The sequence below is a fragment of the Lepus europaeus genome, chromosome 18 (genome assembly GCF_033115175.1).
Source record: "Lepus europaeus isolate LE1 chromosome 18, mLepTim1.pri, whole genome shotgun sequence".
NCBI classification, from domain to species: domain Eukaryota; kingdom Metazoa; phylum Chordata; class Mammalia; order Lagomorpha; family Leporidae; genus Lepus; species Lepus europaeus.
The window spans coordinates 34,195,579-34,215,298 of NC_084844.1; the positions used below are offsets into that span (position 1 = coordinate 34,195,579).

A 19,720-nucleotide genomic window follows, 5' to 3' on the forward strand; every position below is an offset into this window, starting at 1 on the left:
ACATGTCCTCCTGTTATAAGAACTCCAGTTTGATTGGATTGGAACCCACCCCAATGGCCTCATTTCAGAGGCCCCGTATTTCCCATACAGTCACATTCTGAGGTGCTGAAGACTAAGACTTCGGCAGAGCAATGTTGGGGCATACAATTCAGCCCTCGCCAGCCCAGGTCCCAGCCCCTCGGCCTCTCCATCAGTTCCTAAAACACGCAGTGTTCTTGACTGCAGTGGGTATTCTTCCCAGAAGGGAACTCTTCCGCTAGTCCCCTCCCCTGCTAAGTCTCAGTTCAGTCTGGAGGTCATGGCTGGAAATCTCCAAGCCTCCAGCTGTTCACGCTCAGGGCACACCTCATTGCTCTTGCGGAGGTTTTGTTTATTCTCTTTTGATTCCGGTTATGCATGTTTAATGTCTCACTGGAGTGTCAGCTCCATGATGTAATAATGGACAGGGCTCCCTTTATAGCCTCACTGCCTGGCATATAAACTCATACAAAACAAATATATATACATAAGGCAGTTTCAAAAAATAGTGGAAAATTAAATTAAAAGACCTTTGTCTCTCTCTCACTGTCCACTCTGCCTGTCAAAAAAAAATATGTATATATATTTTAATATTTAAGTTTCCACCAACATCTTGAAGTCTCCTTACATATAAATGAACAAATGAAATGAAAAACTCAGGGTCATTAAGTGAGGAAGTATTATAAAGCACGTAGTACATGGGGGAAGCATTCAATCTATGGTAGCTCTAATGTTAACAACTCTCAACCAGAAGAACCAAATTCACCTGTTAGTCACTTGCCAAATGTATTGTTTTCTTCCAGACTGTCTCAGGAAATTCTTCCTGTTCAAACTGTGGTCACATGTGTCTCAGGAGTGGTAAACTTATACAACTGCCAGCCCCTGCGCCAACCAACCCCGGAGAATGCCAAGCTATACTTCCTACCACACTGCCGCAGCCAGCCGGCCACCTTCCGCCCCCGCCCCCGCCCCCGCCCCCGCCTCCGCCTCCTCCTCCACCTCCCCTCCCACCTCCTCCGATGCCCCTGGCACCTTTGCTGTTCAGAAAATCTGATCGCACTAAAGCACTTCAGGTAGGATACTATCTAGTACGGATGTGTTTGGGTCTGTGTGTGCTCAGGAGTAAAGCTCATTGATCTTTTAGGGCTGAGGGCCTGATTAGAAAGACTACGTTGTGTTCTGATGCCATGGCTTACTAGTGTTAATTGTTTTGTTCTTAAAACTCAGTACTTGTGAATTTACAGATGTTGGATTTAGAAATAATGAAAGTGATTATTATTTTTTTTTTTTTTTAAAGCAGAGCTTACTTGTTGATGTTTGCAAGATAAATATCGGCTACATGACCCCCACTGGGACAGCTGGCCCCCGCTCTGGCTGTCACCTTTTCTTCAGGTGGCTCAGAAATGACCTCAATCTCAGACTTGGGGCTGGACCTCTCCAGGACACCGTCCGCGGTGTCTTGGACCACGATGTACTGGTGTGGGATGAGCCCGTCGATGCCGTTGTGGCGGCCTTCCCACCAGGCGTCGGAAGCCCGCTGGTAAAGCAGCAGGGACGCTCCCTTCTTGAAGGACAGTTCTCGTGCTGTCCGGCCCACGTAGTCAAACTTGGCAATGGCCTCGATGGGCTCACACTCTTCATCGCTGGTGTGATGCTCTGTGGTCACGTCCTGGGTCGAGTCATGAAAGTGATTTTTAACCCTTTCTGTCGCTCTGCCTTTCAAACCAATAAAATACATAATTTTTAAAGGTGGGAGGCAGTGGGTGTTTGGCCTGTTGGTTAAGACACTGGTTAAGACACCCATATCCGAGTGCATAAGTTCAGGTCCCGATTCAACCTTCCAAATAATGCACACCTTGTTAGGCAGCAGGTAATAGCTCAAGTACTTGCGTCCCTGCTACCCACGTGGGACACACAGATGGGGTTCCAGGCTCCTGGCTTTGGCCTGACCTAGCCCTATCTGTTGTTGGCAATTGGGGAATAAACCAGGAGAGGGAAGATCTCTGTGTTTCTCTCTCTCTCTCTCTGTTTCTCTCTGTGTGTTGACATTTCAAATTAATAATAATTAAAAAAATGACAAATGAAACAAAAAATTAAAATAGCTATGTTAAATCTAGAGCTACTATTCTATTTGCCCTAGTCCATATCTCTCTGACTATACATTCATCTCTCTACATAATTCAAGCAACACTTGTTTCAATCTGAGTAACTCCTCCAATTCCTGTCTTACTGGAATAACTTCTGGGGAAGATGCATTATTGCAGAGAGCTAGCCCATCTCTTAGTTACTATGACATTTTGATGAACTTTTTTCAATAAGCTTAATATTCATGGGTACTGAAATAGGATCATTCTTGGTTTAGTGGAATTTGATAGGTTCCTAACGTAAATTACAGTTAGACCTTAACTCTTGAGTCTTTAAAAATTAGATTTACATTTGTATTTCACTAGATGTCTTGGTTGCAATTTTAATTCTCACCTCTCCATGTGTCTTAAGTCAGGACCATTAAAAAAAGATAGACCCATGCAGATCACAGTTAAAGATCTACTGAATGTGAAATTAAAGAAGACACCAAGTTTTGATGAAAGAAGGAAGGTAAGTTGTCATTGACCATATACATGGTGTTTCTGCTTTTAACTTGGTTGCCCCTTTATGGAAAATAAGTGTGGGGTCAGCATTGTGGCACAGTGGGTTACCACTGCTTGCAACGGCAGCATCCCATATCAAAGTGCTAGTTTGAGTCCTGGCTGCTCAACTTCTGATACAGCTTCCTGCTAATGCACCTTGGAAGGCAGTCATGATGGCCCGAGTACTTGGACCCATGCTACCCATGTGGGAGACCAGGATAGAATTCTTGGCTTCTGGCTTCTACTTGGCTGTTGTGGCCATTCGGAGAATGAACTATCAGATGGAGAATCTCTTTCTCTCTCTCTCTCTCTGTCACTCTACATTTCCAATAAATAAATACATTTTTTTTAATAAATATATCTTAAAAAAACAAACATAAGCTTAAGCTTGTGAATAGAAGTCATGCCAAATTAAGTATTGATGTTTTGTTTTAGTAAAGTTTTTTTATCTCCTCAACAAAATAGGGCTACCCCAAAATTATTTAATTAGATAATGTTATCTACCAACTATTACTCTGAAGAGGTAGAGATATTCTTTGAAACTCTGGACTAAAAATTGATTAGAGTAGTGGATCTATCTTACACAAACTTAGTACTCAACTGTTTACTGTTTCATCATGTTTAGATTTTGAGCTTATATTTTAAAATGTGTTTTTAATAATATCTTATTTTATGATTAAAGCTTGAGCCATCACCAAAGTCACGGAACCCACTAGTCACTGTCTCTGACCTGCAGCGTGTTACCCTGAAACCTAACTCCAAAGTCTTGTCATCTCGAGTCACAAATGTCCTGATGTAAGGAACTGCACAGTGTTATGCTCTCCTGCTACTTAAATGGCTTTTTGCCTATTTCTAACTTTAAAAATTATATGTTCTCCCTGTCAAAAAAGCAAAATCTACAGAAAATCTTAAAGAAGAAAACCAGAAGCATCTAAACCATCCTACCAGTGGAGACAGCCATGTTGTTTATCATTACAGTCTTTCCTTGGCATATACCCACTCATCTGCATTTCAAAGAGCTGTTTGTTGTAAGACACATCATTGAATTCATAGTGGATTCTGGAAGAAAAAGAAACATGTCCAAGAATTTTTTTAATAGCCTGATTTCAAAAATAAAATAGGAAAATTAGTGTGTCTTGGAATCCAGGAAATAAGGGTGTGTGTGTGTGTGTGTGTACGTGTGCTTGCAACAGTATATTATAGAAACAGTTATAGTTTTTCCCTCTTACTATGTCATAAACTTTCCCTGTCTTTATTAAAAATTAACTTACAGTATCACTTTTATTTCTTTAATACTTACAGTTCAGTATATATAAATTTCATAAATTAGACTCTTCTTGAGAGATTTAGGTTATTTCTTTTACTCTTCAATAAACATCCCTATCTATCATCTGTGTTTATGGCTGAGTTTTTTTTTAATAGGGTAGATTCTTATGCATATAATTACTAGCTCAAGAACTTTCACTTATTAGAATGGTTATATCATCTTATGCTCCCATCAGCATCTACTGCTACTTTTTAATGTAACAAATGGAGCTACTCTTTAGGAAATTTTCTATAATAATGACTGCTTTGTTTAAGAAATAAACTGATAGAAATGGTAAATTCTAATTTTTAGATCTTCATTTTTTTAATATGTTTTTATATATATATATTTTTTTTTATCAGAAGTCCTGGTAAGAGCCAGCTTGATCTACGGAAACTGCTTAGAAAAGTCAATGTAGAGAGGTAACATGCACTCTCTGGATTTATTTTCTAAGTCTACTTGAAAGGCTGGCATAAAACATAACACTTAATATTTTCATCACTTTGCAGGAGTCCAGGTGGAACTCCTCTTACCAATAAAGAAAATATGGACACAGGAACTGGACTGACTCCAGTAATGACCCGGGCCTTGAGGAGAAAGTTTCAGGTAAACTTTTAGGAAAAAAAAATGGGCTTCTTTTCTGGAGCTCTAATTTTTGTATCTTCATATATATATATATATATATATATATATATATATATATATAATTTGTATAACTTTTTTCTGTAAACCAGCTTTCTTAATAATGTGTAAATAGTGCCTTATGTTTTGCAAAGCAACTTCATATTTAGGTTTCATAGGATCCTATCAGATAGTAGCTAGGATTATCATCTCTACTACCTATCTACAAATATCTGATTTTATTAATTCCTTTAATAAGTATTTAGTAAGTTCTTCCTGTATGCCAGGCATTGTGCTATAGTGCGAGGTGTATAGTGGTAAGCAAAAGACATACCTACTGTCTTGAAGCTTTTATTCTAGTGGATAAAATAGACATATAATCAAATAATCCCATATTTATATGATTTTATACTGCTGTAAGTGCTGTGAAAGGAAGGAAAAAGATTGTGTGGAAGCTCAAAGAGGAACTTGATCTGGTCTGGGTGATCCAGGAAGATTCCCTTAGGAAGTGGTGATGCTTAAGGTGAGAGGTGAAGCATGAAAGGGTGAACAGATTTAACTATGAGCCAACCACGAATGTCGGGGAGGAGGGAATTTTAGGCAAAAGTATAGCTTATGCCAGAGTCCTGGGTGAGGAGGATTGTGGCCCATCCAAAGAACTGAAAAGTGACCCACGTGGCTGTAACATAGAGAGCCCGAGAGTAGTGAAAGATGTAGATGGGGATGGGGATGGAGATGGGGGTGGAGATGGAGACAGAGATAGGAGTCAGCCCACACAGGCTTGACTTCACACAGCTTTCCTCTTTGCCACCTGCATATATGACTCACACACCAAAATTCAGGAGAGTGCTGGCCCAGGGGTGGCTTCTTCCAAACGTATTTGCCTTAGTCGTCTTCCTGATCACCACTATCATCAGATCTGTGAGGAGCAGCCCATCTTCTACCACCCTTCCAGAGTGCTGGGATACAGAGCTGCTGGCCTCTTTGGCCTTGAACCTCATGTTTCCTTCTTCCTCTGCAGCAGAAACATACCACAGACTGACATTCTCACATCCCAATGTTGTCTTCTCTTTATTCACTCCTTAAGAATCAGTACCTTTTGGGGGACAGCTTGGCCTCCCTCTTGCCAGTCAGCTTGGCTCTTCTGTGCACTGCATGGCTTTCTGTGGAAGGATCTCCAAGTTCCTCTTTACGAGCACTCAGTAGAAGTCTACCCAGTCACATTCCTCAGTGACACCAAAGTTGTGAAGGGCGGGGCAGAGGGGACCAGTCCTCACTAAAGGGCTTAGGTCCTTCTTAGGTCCCTGTTGAGCTATAGGATGCTTGTTGTCCCTACCCTACTCCATATCTAGTACCGTGATGTGGGATCTATGGATGTTGTGTTCCCCGAAACCCATGTCCAGGAAACATGTCTAGGAAAAGTTGTTAGATGTAGAATGGCTTCTCCCACCCTGCTCTTAGGCTTCCTGTCTCCTTTAAGTCTGAAGCAGTTGTGTCAGTTGGGTTTTGTATTTGACTATAGGTACAGAAATCTGACTATAGTGGCTTAATCAAATTGAGACTTGTTCTTCTTGCCTAAATATTCCTTTGGGAAACAGGAAGTCCACAATGAATACAACAGCTTTACCACATCATCTCTGCTCTTTCATCCTTAATGTGTGGGTTTTATCTTCATGGTTCAGAATGGCTCTACTTCCTGAAGACTCAAGTACACATTCCAGACAAGAGGAAAAAAGCAAAAGTCAAATAATATGTTAGAAGCTCCATCAAAAAACATGTAATTGTCTCACAGAAGCTGGGGAAAAGTGTGTGTGTGTGTGTGTGTGAGAGAGATTTATTAATTTTTATTTTATTTTATTTTTTTGATAGGCAGAGTTAGACAGTGAGAGAGGGAGAGACAGAGAGAAAGGTCTTCCTTTTTCCGTTGGTTCACCCCCCAAGTGGCTGCTACGGTGGGTGGGTTGCACCAATCCGAAGCCAGAAGCCAGGTGCTTCCTCCTGGTCTCCCATGCGGGTGCAGGGCCCAAGGACCTGGGCCATCCTCCACTGCCCTCCCAGGCCATAGCAGAGAGCTGGACTGGAAGAGGAGCAACCGGGTCAGAATCCGGCGCCCCGACCGGAACTAGAACCCGGTGTGCCAGTGCCACAGGTGGAGGATTAGCCTAGTGAGCCACGGCGCTGGCCAAGATTTATTTATTTGAAAGGCAGTGCTACATGCCCGGCGCTGTGGCTCACTAGGCTAATCCTCCGCCTAGCGGCACAGGCACACCAGGTTCTAGTCCCGGTCTGGGTGCTGGATTCTGTCCCGGTTGCCTCTCTTCCAGTCCAGCTCTCTGCCTGTGGCCAGGGAGTGCAGTGGAAGATGGCCCAGGTGCTTGGGCCCTGCACCCCATGGGAGACCAGGATAAGCACCTGGCTCCTGCCTTCAGATCAGCACAGTGCGCCGGCCGCAGCGCACCGGCTGTGGCGGCCATTGGTGGGTGAACCAATGGCAAAAGGAAGACCATCCTCCACTGTTTTTCTCAAGCCATTAGCAGATTGTTGGGTCAGAAATGGAGCAGCTGGGACTTGAACCAATGCCCATATGGAATGCCAGCACTGCAGGTAGTGGCTTTACTGCTACACCACAATACCAGTCCCAGAAAAGTGGTTTTTAAAAATTGTATGTGACTGGGAACTATCAGTATGTTCCTAAATCTGTATATATGAAATTTGTATACCTTAAATTATAAAAAGGTTTATTTTAAAAAATGTATGTGATCCTGCTAAAAAATGTACAGTCTGTTAATGAGGAAGAAGGAGAATTGTGCTGAACGCAGGAACATAATTCACATTCTGACTGGGACTTCTTTTTTTTCATAGCTGGCTCACCCTAGAAGCCCAACACAAACTCTGCAGCTTTCTCCAAGCAGCTTTGATGAACAAACTGATGCCAACTCTGCCTGACTCCATGTGATATAATCCATAAGCTGTATGGAGAAAATCACCTGAATCCATTTTCTATGTAGGAGGGTGTACTAAATATATCATTCCATTGGAAGAATTCGAGTATGTATGGAACACACACACACTCTGGTGTAAAGTGTGTATTTGGTTGGATATTCTCTAGTTATGCATTGTCAGTAAGAGAACCAGATGAGAAAACACTGTCTTTTATCTTGGAATTACCCAATTTAAGTTAGAGAGGTTGTTCAAATTAGCTAGATAACTCTAGTTTGTACTGTACAGGTGCAGTCACGACATTAAGAAAATAGCCTGTCTCCTATTCATCCTGGATATTCTAGGGTAATTGAAAAAATAAGTATTTTAGCCTATAAGGCTTATGCATTCATTTCTACACATTTGAAAAGGTCCTCTATGCTTTATTTATATAGTTGTTCTGTAAACAATTAAGAGGTAAGACCATATACAATCCAAAAGGATTTGACACAAAAGGCCCAATGTCACCTTCAAAATTAGAATGCACTGGAAGTGGATGGCCAGGGCCTGATTGCCTGCTGCTTGCTAAGGGCGTAGACTGTGTGATCGAGATAAGCTGGGCTTTATGCCTTTAGCTAAAGATTTGCTACATCCATCCTTGAAGGAGGAAAGAAAAAAAAAAAACATAAAAGAAATAACTCGTTCAAAGTCCAAATCCTTATTTTATGGGTGTAAAGTGCTCAGGTTGCCAAAAGATTACTACGATTTTCAGCCCTGCTCACACAGAGGTTCTTTGTGTAGGTTGTGCAGCAGTGTTGTGGCAGCCTACAAGGAGGAAAGGCCAGGCTCACAGAAGGGCGTTGCTCCGGAAGAAGGCAACATTAATCACAATACAACTTCCCTAATCTGTGTTTCCTCCTAGAAAACTTTAGCCTAAGTTCAATAATTCTAGCATATCTATCAAGATAAAGTAATGGTGTTTGATTTTGTAGGGTGTACAATAATGATCTCCTATTTTGGTGTCAGCTTTCAATAAAATTTTGATTATGGACAAAAAATTAAAGATCATTTCTAGCACCTTAGGTAGGTAGTTTTACCCAGCTACTGAAGTCTAAGATGTTCCTCACTTTTGTACCTGCTGTCCACATTCAGCTAAATAAAAACATCCAGAAGCCGTCAACATGAGCCTTCTGTTTTCCACAATGCATTGCCAAGGATTGTCTGAAGTCCGTAGCAGATTCACTGTGGTTCCCTGTCCTCACCAGTCTGTGTGTTCAATCATTGCAGTAATGCACTAGATTCTTTCCTGCCAGTCAAGGGTTGCCAGATTTAGCCAATAAGAATACAAGAATTAAATGTGAACTTCAGAGAAGCCACAGATAACTTTTAAGTATAAATGTATCCCATTAAACAACAAAATTTACTGTATGTCCCACATATTATATGGCGCATATTTATACTTAAGCAATTATTTATTGTTCACATGTAACTGGACATTCTGTGTTTCACATAGCAGCCTTGTCAGTCAGTCCCCTACAAAGTTGCCAAAGCTTCCTGAAAGCCAGACGTGCCTGCCTAGCCGTGGACAATAATACTGTGACCTCTGCCAAGGTCCTCATCACATATGGACCAAGCATCTGGAGGGAGAACTCATCGTAGTGAGTGGGACTGAAGGCACAGGATTTGCTGGGATGTGGTATCCTCTGCAGTCAAGGCAAGGACAGCAGCTTCTGACTGGTGGGACTCAAAGGGGTTCAGATCTTTACTGAACTTCCTAATCTAACAGGAAACAGCTACACACGTGAGATCCTTGAAATAGCCTCAGGTTTGCATTTCTAATAAATACCTATAATTCCACAGAAAAATATTGCATTGAGATGCCAAACGGAGTGTTGTTAGAAAGTCACCAGGCTGGAAAGCAGACCTGGGGACAGTATCTGGCACCCAAGAGGCAGGCCAGTTTATAAGACCCTTAGTTAACGTTTACAACATTCATGGATGAAAATTAAATCCTGAAGTTTATAGGTATCAGTTTCTAGTAAAGTTGTTTTTTTTTGAAACCTGCTAGCTACACTTATATTATGTGGGATTAAAGGGAATGGTCACTGAGAATAAGACAACTCAGTATTTATAATATTTTATGGTATACTTATAATGTTTATAATCTCAATAAACCTCCATGTACTGTTATCAATTTAACCTAAATATTTTGACCATTCTTGTGGGATAAAGATTTGTAAGAAAAGTGCTGTAGAATTCATATAGATAAACATTTCCACAGCTGCTACTGCCCTTATGCCAGTATTAAAATGTGTTCTACTCTGTATGTTTTTCTAATTTTTATGAGAGATTTTATTTTGTAACCATTTGCGTACCCTGTAAATGCTGTGGCTTCGTTAAACTCTTGTGCCTCATCCCCCCAATGATTATTTTTGGTCTGAATGACAGCCAGAGAATGTAAGCAGCCAAGGTGCATCTGATTCTGTTTTTAAATAAAGATTAAGAAAACTTGATTTTTCTTTTTTAACATTTTTACTAGAAATGTAACACACCTATAAAGTGCATAAAACATAAAAATTAACAAATTATAAAACAAGCACTTGTGTAACCACCAAGAAATAGACATCAAACACCTTCAGAAGCTTTGCCTGTCTCCCTCCCCTTTTACAATCCCTAAGTACCACTGACCTCTATGTTTCAGTATTTCCTTGCTTTTACCCCCTATATGCTTCCCTAAATGTTATGTTTTATTTAAAAATTCATTTAAATCTGTTTTCATTTTATTAGAGAGACAAGGACAGATATCTTCTGGCAGGGGCTGGGGCTGGGCCAGGCTGAATCCAGGATATGGTAATCAATCTGTGTCTCCCACCTGGTGTTAGGGATCCTAACCTTCCAGGGTATACATTGGCAGGAAGGTAGAATTGGAAGTGGAGCTGAAACTTGAACTTGGCATTCCAATATGGGTTGCAAGCATCCAGAGCAGAGTCAAAAGCCTGTCCCTATTTTGCTTGCTTTTCGATTCTGTATAAATAGAGCCTTGTAGTATAAATTCTTTTGTTTCTTGTTTCTTTCAATCAGTATCTTTTTTTTTTTTTACCAGAAAATAAACACCAACTTTATTGATATAATAGCAATAGAAAGGCTTTTCAGTTTCTCAGAAGAAAACTAACATGGAACCAGCACTACCTGGCAGGCACTGCAAGATGAAATGTCCACAGTTAGGGTTTTGAGAGCGTCCACCACCTGCTGAGGGGTCATCATGGACATCTGCCTTTAGAGCTGCTGCAAGCCCAGGCTTTTCACCATGGGTAGCTTGATGGTCAGCGCTTCAAACAGGAGGCTGAAATGGTATCAGTCCTGTGTAGAAGCTCTCAGGGCAGATGGAATACATCAGTGTGGGGACAAATCCTTCTTTCTTTTTTTTTTTTTTAATTTTTGGCAGGCAGAGTGAACAGTGAGAGAGAGAGACAGAGAAAAAGGTCTTCCTTTGCCGTTGGTTCACCCTCCAATGGCCGCCACGGCCGGCGCACTGTGGCCGGCACAACGCCCTGATCCGAAGGCAGGAGCCAGGTGCTTCTCCTGGTCTCCCATGCGGGTGCAGGGCCCAAGGACTTGGGCCATCCTCCACTGCCTTCCCTGGCCATAGTAGAGAGCTGGCCTGGAAGAGGGGCAACTGGGACAGAATCCGGCGCTCCAACCGGAACTAGAACCCAGTGTGCCGGCGCCACAAGGTGGAGGATTAGCCTGTTAAGCCACGGCGCCGGCCTATGAACCTTCTTAAACAAGTATACATGACAAGAATCACTCTAGGGGCTCGCGCTGTGGCAGAGTAGGTAAAGCCGCTGCCTACAGTGCCAGCACCCCATATAGGTGCTGGTCCAGGTCTCTGCTATGGCCTGGGAAAGGAGCAGAAGATGGCCCAGTGGGCCCCTGAGCCCATGTGGGAGACCTGGAAGCAGCTTCTGGCTCCTGGCTTCAGATGGGACAGCTCCGGCTGTTGCAGCCGTTTGGGGAGTGAACCAGCAGATGGAAAATTCTCTCGCGTGCTCTCTCTCTCTCTGCCTCTGCCTCTAACTCTGCCTTTCAAATAAATAAATAAATCTTTTAAAAGAAAAAAAGAATCATCACTCTAGTGTGTATGAGGGATTTTCAAAAGTTCATGGAAAATGTGCAGTTTTAATTTCATTTTTGTAAGAATTTTGAAACCTTCTGGTATTATGAAAAAAACTATGAAACTATATGTGGACTTTAAAATTTCTTTTCACCAAAATAACCTTGTGCTTTTTTTGTTTGATGTTTTTAAGAAACTGAGAGAGAGAGAGAGAGAGAGAGGGAGAGATTCTGAGTGTTCTCAACCACTGATTCAGTCCTCAAACACTCATATCAGCATTAGGGGCTAGAACCAGGAGCCAGGAATTCAATCCAGATCTCCCACACGGGTGGCAGGAGCCCAACCACTTTAGCCATCACCACTGTCTTCTGGTGCCTGTATTAGCAGGAAGTTGTGGACAGAGCCAGGGACTCTCCCACGCGGAAAACTGGATCAGAAGTGGAGCAGCCAGGTCTCGAACTGGCACCCATATAGGGGGCTGGCGCTTCAGGCCAGGGCATTAACCCTCTGGGCCACAGCGCTGGCCCCGGAACTCTTTCTACTCTGTTTTTGTAAACCTAAAAGTTCTCTAAAAAAGAAAGTTAATTAAAAATTAAGATTATAAAAAAGAGGAGTAAAACTATATAAACAAATCCTACCACACTTAGATATTCATATATGTACTTTTTGTAGCTTGATAAAAAATTTTTTTAAGCTTGTACTCCACATACTTTTCAAAATAGGTATCTTTCTTTTCCATTGATGTGAGTGAATCACATTTCTTCACAGAGAGGGCAGGAGAGGGAAATCTGTTCACGTTTCTTTGCAGGATGTTTCTAGAAAGGTGTTTCTCAAAATGTACAGTGAAAAGTCATTAGTGTAACTGCATTTCTAACAAACTCCCTCTGCTTCAGTCTGCAACCTAGTTCGTGTAGCAAGGCTGTGCAACTTAAATTGAGCACCTCTTCTACAGTGAGAAGAATCCGCTGACAATTATTATTATTTTTTTTTTTGCAATTTTTATATTTCTTTGACACACGAAGTGCTTCCGATCGCCTTTAAATTTAAAGTTAATTTACTTTTATTTATACGAGAGGCAGAAAGGGAGAGACCTCCCATCTCTGGTTCACTCCTCAAAAGCCCACAACGCTGGCAACCAGAAACTCAATCCACGTGGATGGCAGGGACCCAGGTACTTGAGCCATCACCGCAGCCTCCCAGGGTGCGCATAACCAGAGAGCTGTAGCCAGGCGCCCCCGCTGGAGCCGGAGTCTGGACTCGAACCCAGGGACACCCAGGGACTCCAGAATGGGAGCGGGTTGTCCCAAGCAGCGTTATAACCACTAGGCAAAATGCACCTCCGCCAACTTTCTTTTCGATATCTCTATTCCTACAGTCGCAAACTGAGGAAACTTACACCAGCTGTGGTGTAGGACCACGGAAAGCCTTGTCGTAAAACTAGTGCGGGAAGAGCGGGAGGCGGAACCAAAAATGAGAGGAAAGCAGAAGCTGAAGAAGCGGAGGAGGGATTTCAAGAACGCACAAAAGTCGGTTGGGTTTACTGGGAGGACCGGAAGGACCCGAGAGGAGGCTTACACCATGGCGGGTCCTGTGAGCTTACGGGAGCTTCTAATGGGAGCCTCAGCTTGGACGAGCTCAGAAAGTCCCGGAGAGTCCCCTACAGAGGGCGGAGCAAGCGCGGCTGGCGGACCGGAGCCCCCCTGGCGAGAGGATGAGATCTGCGTGGTAGGAATCTTCGGAAAGACGGCTCTGCGCCTGAATTCCGAGAAGTTCTCTCTTGTGAACACCGTGTGCGACCGGCAGGTCTTTCCCCTCTTTCGCCAGCAGGATCCTGGCGACCCAGGCCCCGGAATCAAGACCGAGACTGGCACGGCTGGGGAGGCTGGTGGAGCCGGGGACCCTGGGGCTGCCGCCGGGGATCCAGTTCGGGGCGGTGCCTCTGCCACGGAAGGTAGCCGAACCGATCCAGGTTCCCAGGACTACAGCCTTCTGCAGGCCTATTACAACCAAGAAAGCAAAGTTCTCTATCTCCTTCTCACTTCCATCTGTGACAATTCACAGCTTCTGCGAGCTTGTCGGGCCCTTCAGAGCGGGGAAGCTGGAGGCGGCCTCTCTTTACCTCATGCGGAAACGCACGAGTTCTGGAAGCATCAGGAGAAGCTGCAGTGCCTCAGTCTCCTTTACCTTTTCTCCGTCTGCCACATCCTGCTCCTGGTCCATCCCACTTGTTCCTTTGACATCACTTATGATCGAGTGTTCAGAGCCCTGGATGGACTGAGACAGAAAGTACTGCCTCTCCTGAAAACAGCCATTAAAGATTGTCCGGTGGGCAAAGACTGGAAGCTTAATTGCCGACCTTGCCCACCAAGGCTCCTTTTCCTCTTTCAACTCAATGGCGCCCTCAAGGTGGAACCCCCTCGGAACCAAGACCCAGCTCATCCAGACAAGCCCAAGAAACATTCTCCCAAAAGGAGACTGCAGCATGCCCTGGAGGATCAAATCTATAGAATCTTCCGGAAGAGTCGTGTCTTGACCAATCAGAGTATCAACTGTCTCTTTACTGTGCCTGCCAACCAAGCTTTTGTGTACATTGTCCCCGGAAGCCAGGAAGAGGACCCAGTAGGCATGTTGCTGGACCAACTTAGGAGTCACTGTACTGTTAAGGACGCCGAGTCTTTGCTGGTGCCTGCACCCCTTTCTGGGCCCAGGCGATACCAGGTGATGAGACAGCACAACCGACAACAACTTTCCTTCCATATTGACAGCAGCAGTTCCAGTTCTTCAGGCCAGCTAGTGGATTTCACTCTCCGGGAATTCCTATGGCAGCATGTGGAGCTAGTCTTAAGCAAGAAGGGCTTTGATGACAGCGTGGGCAGGAACCCACAGCCTTCCCATTTTGAACTTCCCACTTACCAGAAGTGGATCTCCGCAGCTTCAAAACTGTATGAAGTAGCTATTGATGGGAAAGAGGAGGACTTGGGTTCACCCACTGGGGAGCTAACATCTAAGATTTTAAGCAGTATTAAAGTCTTGGAAGGGTTTTTGGATATTGACACAAAATTCTCAGAAAACCGATGCCAAAAAGCTTTACCCATGGCCCATAGTGCTTACCAGTCAAATTTGCCTCATAATTACACAATGACTGTCCATAAGAATCAGCTTGCCCAGGCTCTTCGAGTGTACAGTCAACATGCTAGAGGTCCAGCCTTTCACAAATATGCCATGCAGTTACATGAGGACTGCTACAAATTTTGGAGCAATGGCCATCAGCTCTGTGAGGAGAGGAGTTTAACTGATCAACACTGTGTACATAAATTTCACTCATTACCTAAATCAGGTAGCCAAAATTTTTTCAGCGTTTTGAAATCACAAGTTTGAACTGTTTTTTATTATTTTAGAGTGATTTGTTCATCATGTATTTTTAAAAGAGCCCTACAAAAATATAGCTGCATCAACTGTAGGTTTTCTTTTCTACTGTAAAAGAAAATAGCAGCTATACAACTTGCTTATTTTCTTATATTTAAAGAAAAAACACTAGTGACTTGGTAAAGTTTTAGAAATTTTATATTAATTGTTTTGGAGAATTTTTTTAAACTCAACACAGTGACGTGTAAGGTCACCGTGATGATGGTTGCAGGAGGAAAAATTCACTTAGAAATCTGAAGCTTTAGATTAAAAATATAAATTTTTATTTTCACTCCTTTCTTTTGTTACTTGTATTCAGTCAAGGTTTTGTGTGTGTTTCTTATTATTTCCAAAGAACTACTTGGAGGATTTTTATAATTCAGTGTTGTTAGAATTGCAAAGTAGATCTGATTCTGCATTGTGTTTGTGAAATTAATAGTGACTTATATTTTCCAGGAGAAAAACCAGAGGCTGACAGAAATCCTCCTGTGCTGTATCACAACAGTCGGGCTCGATCCACTGGTGCCTGTAACTGTGGCAGGAAACAAGCACCTCGAGATGATCCCTTTGACATCAAGGCAGCTAACTATGACTTTTATCAGGTAGAGACTGAGTTTTTTTTCTACTTCTTTCTTTTCTTGCTAAATACCATCTGAGTAAAAGTACATAATTTTCAGAAGCAGAATACCTAGAAGAGTAAATGCAGCTACAGTGTGATATATAAAGAAGAGTGAGTTCTTTTTATGTACTTACTTGCTTCCATGATGATTGTTGTTCTTATTAGAGTGAAGAATGTGTTACTTTTGATTAAAAAAAGTTTACAGAGCTCTTTTTTTTTTCCCCCTCTTTAGCTTCTGGAAGAAAAATGTTGTGGAAAATTGGATCATATCAATTTCCCAGTATTTGAACCAAGTACTCCAGATCCTGCTCCTGCCAAAAATGAATCCTCTCCTGCCCCTCCAGATTCAGATGCTGATAAACTTAAGGAAAAAGAACCTCAAACCCAAGGAGAGAGCACAAGCCTAAGTTTAGCTTTGAGTTTGGGCCAGTCCACAGATAGCTTAGGTACCTATCCAGCTGATCCGCAAGCAGGAGGAGACAATCCAGAAGTTCATGGTCAAGGAGAAGTGAAAACTGAGAAGAGACCAAACTTGGTTGATCGACAAGCATCCACAGTTGAGTATCTTCCAGGCATGCTACATTCAAATTGCCCTAAAGGTCTCCTACCCAAATTCTCCAGCTGGTCTTTGGTTAAACTAGGTCCTGCCAAATCTTATAACTTTCATACAGGTTTGGACCAACAGGGCTTCATTCCAGGAACAAACTATCTTATGCCTTGGGACATTGTCATCAGGACTAGAGCTGAAGAAGAAGGAGACTTAGACACAAATTCTTGGCCTGCTCCAAATAAAGCTATTCCTGGAAAGAGAAGTGCAGTTGTAATGGGAAGAGGAAGACGGCGAGACGACATAGCTCGAGCTTTTGTGGGCTTCGAGTATGAAGATTCTCGAGGTCGGAGGTTCATGTGCTCAGGACCTGACAAAGTAATGAAAGTAATGGGAAGTGGACCCAAGGAATCAGCTTTGAAAGCCCTAAACAGTGATATGCCCTTATATATTCTGTCATCATCTCAGGGTAGAGGGCTCAAACCACATTATGCCCAACTTATGAGGCTTTTTGTAGTGGTTCCTGATGCTCCTTTGCAGATAATACTAATGCCTCAGGTAAGAACATGACTCTGTTTCCAAACAAAATACTGAGCTTGTTTTGAAAAATTACATGATAATATCAGAACTATGTATTTTATTAAATCTTAAATTTAAATGTCTTTTTAAACCTAATACTGTGTTTCTTAAAAAATGAATTGTAGGAGGCTGATGTTATGGTGCAGCAGGTTAAACTGCCACTTGGGATGCCTGCATCTCATATTAGGGTGCTGATTTGAGTTTCAGCTACTTGTGATCCAGCTTCCTTCTAATGTGCCTGGGAAGGCAGCAGATAATGGTCCAAGGACTTGGGGCCCTGCCACCCCCGTGAGAGAATTGGATGGAGTTCTGGGTTCCTGATTGTGACTTTGGCTTCAACTCTGGCTATTGTGGTTATCTGGGGGAGTGAACTAGTGTATGAAAGATTCTCTCTCTCATTCTTCCTTTCAACTAAATAAACAAGTATTTTTAAAATGTTGGGTATTTTGATCATTTATATAGTTTGTTTCAGATGTTTGAGGTTAAAAATCTAGAAAAACAAGATAACACTTGACTAAAGAATTTAATACTGGGTATGATTAGAAATAGTGTACTCATATCTGCTTAGTTTTCTATGCTTTTTGAACTTATTTGTTTGAACATTTATCTTTCAGGTTTTTTTTATCTTACTGAGAAATGTAAAAATAATTATATTACCTGTGTTTTTCAGGTTCAGCCAGGCCCACCACCATGTCCAGTATTCTATCCAGAAAAACAAGAAATCACTCTCCCACCTGATGGCCTTTGGGTTTTGAGATTTCCTTATGCATATGTGACTGAGAGAGGACCTTGTTTCCCTCCCAAGGAAAATGTACAGTTAATGAGCTACAAGGTGCTCCGTGGGGTTCTTAAAGCAGTAACACAGTAAGAGTTTTCCAGCTAGTCTAATCTTAAGGTGGAGCTGATTTCTGTTGTGGGTTGGGGATTTTTTTAGTATATGTATTCTGTGTTTTCCTAAACCCAAAAATGTGTTTTGGTTACAGGAGTTCAGTATTTGGACAATAATTGTTCTATTATTTGATGGTATCAGTGATATTTATTGTAAATAGGACTACAACTTCAAAATAAAGGTTGGTTGTTCTAGAAAAAGAGAAAGGAATATATGGTTAATACCTCTTTTTTCTTGTTTTTGTTTCACTATACATAATAAAACATGTTTGTTTGTTTTTTATCATAAATGAATGTTGTATAACCATGTTGGGCCCAAACTGTTTGGACTAAAATGATGTTATAGCTGGGATTTTTTCTTAAGATGATGCTCACTAAAATTATCTTCAAAACAGAATAGTCCATTAGGTTATCTGGTAATGAAACAAGGACTAATTTGACTTAATTGCAGAAAAGAAATGAACAAACAAAAAACCATATGTTTTGCTCACAATTCTGGTACTTTAGATTGTTTTGTTCTTAGTATTTCATTCTTGAACTGTTGAGACACCACATCTTAAATGAATGCCAGCTGAACTTAAAACTTTTTAATCCAAGATATTAATACTTTATTCTTGAATAACTCTTATACTGTGAAGCAATGTACTAGGTATTACAAATCAGTCTATGGTAACTTTCTCTAGCATCAACATGGTGACACACCATGATATCACCGTCTAATTGGTGATATGTCACCAATTAAGTAAGTGTGCAAAATAAGTCAACATATCAAAAACTCTAGTGTAATTGGTTATATTTTCCTATATGCATGAAATTTGAAATGCTGGACTAGTAAAATTGGAAATTTTACGGCCGGCGCCGTGGCTCAACAGGCTAATCCTCCGCTTAGTGGCGCCGGCACACCGGGTTCTAGTCCCGGTTGGGACGCCGGATTCTGTCCCGGTTGCCACTCTTCCAGGCCAGCTCTCTGCTGTGGCCCGGGAGTGCAGTGGAGGATGGCCCAAGTGGTTGGGTCCTATACCCCATGGAGACCAGGAGAAGCACCTGGCTCCTATCTTCGGAACAGCGCGGTGCGCAGGCCGCAGCACACCAGCCGCAGCGGCCATTGGAGGGTGAACCAATAGCAAAAGGAAGACCTTTCTCTCTGCCTCTCTCTCTCACTAGCCACTCTGCCTGTCAAAAAGTAAAAAAAAAAAAAAAAGGAAATTTTAGTCTCAGCATATATAAACTTAACACATCTTTTGAAGTTCTTGTAAAATTTACTTATAAGGCAGAGGGAGAGACTTCATTATTTGGTTCATTCCCCAAATGCCTGCCATAGCTGGGGTGGGGCCATACCAAAGCTAGGAGCATCCAACAATCTGGATCTCCCATGTGTGTGGCAGGGACCCAAGTTCTTGAACTATCACCTAGTGTTTCCCAAGTTATACATGAGCAGGAAGCTGGAATGGGACGTGAAGCCGGGACTCGAATCCAGGCTCTATATCATGGGATGCAGGCATCTCAAAAAGTGTCTCAACTGCTGTATCAAATACCTGTGTCCTGTTATTTGGGTTTTGATTTAGAAATATATAGGGAAAAACATATAACAGGCAGCTGATTTAGAACTATAATGTAATTAGGTGTTTGTTAATGTCTATTTTATTATAGTTTGTTTAGGGAAAGGAGAGTGAGAGCCCATTTGATCTTCTTACATCCCATCTTTGTTTTCACTCTTTCTCTGATATCAGTTTTGAAAATCACAATTACTATATGCTAAGCGTGGCTCTTGGTTTCATTAAATTGCATACTGCATTTAGAAAGTACAGCTAGATTGCCCCGTAGGACATGTTCTAATAGTTTTTGTTTTATTTCAATAACCTCAGAGACTTGAATAACAGATTGTATAAAATTATAGGCTAAAGTTCTGTAAGAGAATAGTTTATAAAAACACGCTCTGAAAAGCAAATTCTTTTTCTTCTTTGTTTTCTTTCTCTATTTTTGGTGTCATCCTATGTGGAAATTTACATTCCTGCTAAAATTTGTAAATGATTTTCTTGATTATTTTTAGTTGCAGAAGCCACGCTAATTTGAATTT

At 42.0% G+C, this 19,720-nt stretch overlaps 2 protein-coding genes across 5 annotated transcripts in view; both read left to right on the forward strand.

The window, feature by feature from the left end:
- The window catches only part of PRR11 (proline rich 11), a 30,964-nt gene extending 20,960 nt beyond the window's left edge, over positions 1-10,004 (forward strand). For all 4 annotated transcript variants that reach the window (XM_062175378.1, XM_062175376.1, XM_062175379.1 and 1 more), the window contains 6 exons: positions 822-1,091; positions 2,515-2,613; positions 3,328-3,440; positions 4,314-4,373; positions 4,461-4,557; positions 7,435-10,004. In XM_062175378.1, the coding sequence (XP_062031362.1) occupies positions 822-1,091; positions 2,515-2,613; positions 3,328-3,440; positions 4,314-4,373; positions 4,461-4,557; positions 7,435-7,518 (723 nt within the window). In that variant the 3' untranslated portion in view covers positions 7,519-10,004. The remainder of the gene's footprint in view (positions 1-821; positions 1,092-2,514; positions 2,614-3,327; positions 3,441-4,313; positions 4,374-4,460; positions 4,558-7,434) is intronic.
- Positions 10,005-12,657: 2,653 nt separating this feature from the next.
- On the forward strand, positions 12,658-18,385 carry SMG8 (SMG8 nonsense mediated mRNA decay factor). Its single transcript, XM_062216856.1, has 4 exons — positions 12,658-14,942; positions 15,467-15,612; positions 15,862-16,734; positions 17,426-18,385. Exons 1-4 carry the CDS (start codon positions 13,076-13,078, stop codon positions 17,621-17,623), a joined length of 3,084 nt encoding a protein of 1,027 aa, XP_062072840.1. The 5' UTR covers positions 12,658-13,075; the 3' UTR covers positions 17,624-18,385.
- Positions 18,386-19,720: the final 1,335 nt, after the last annotated feature.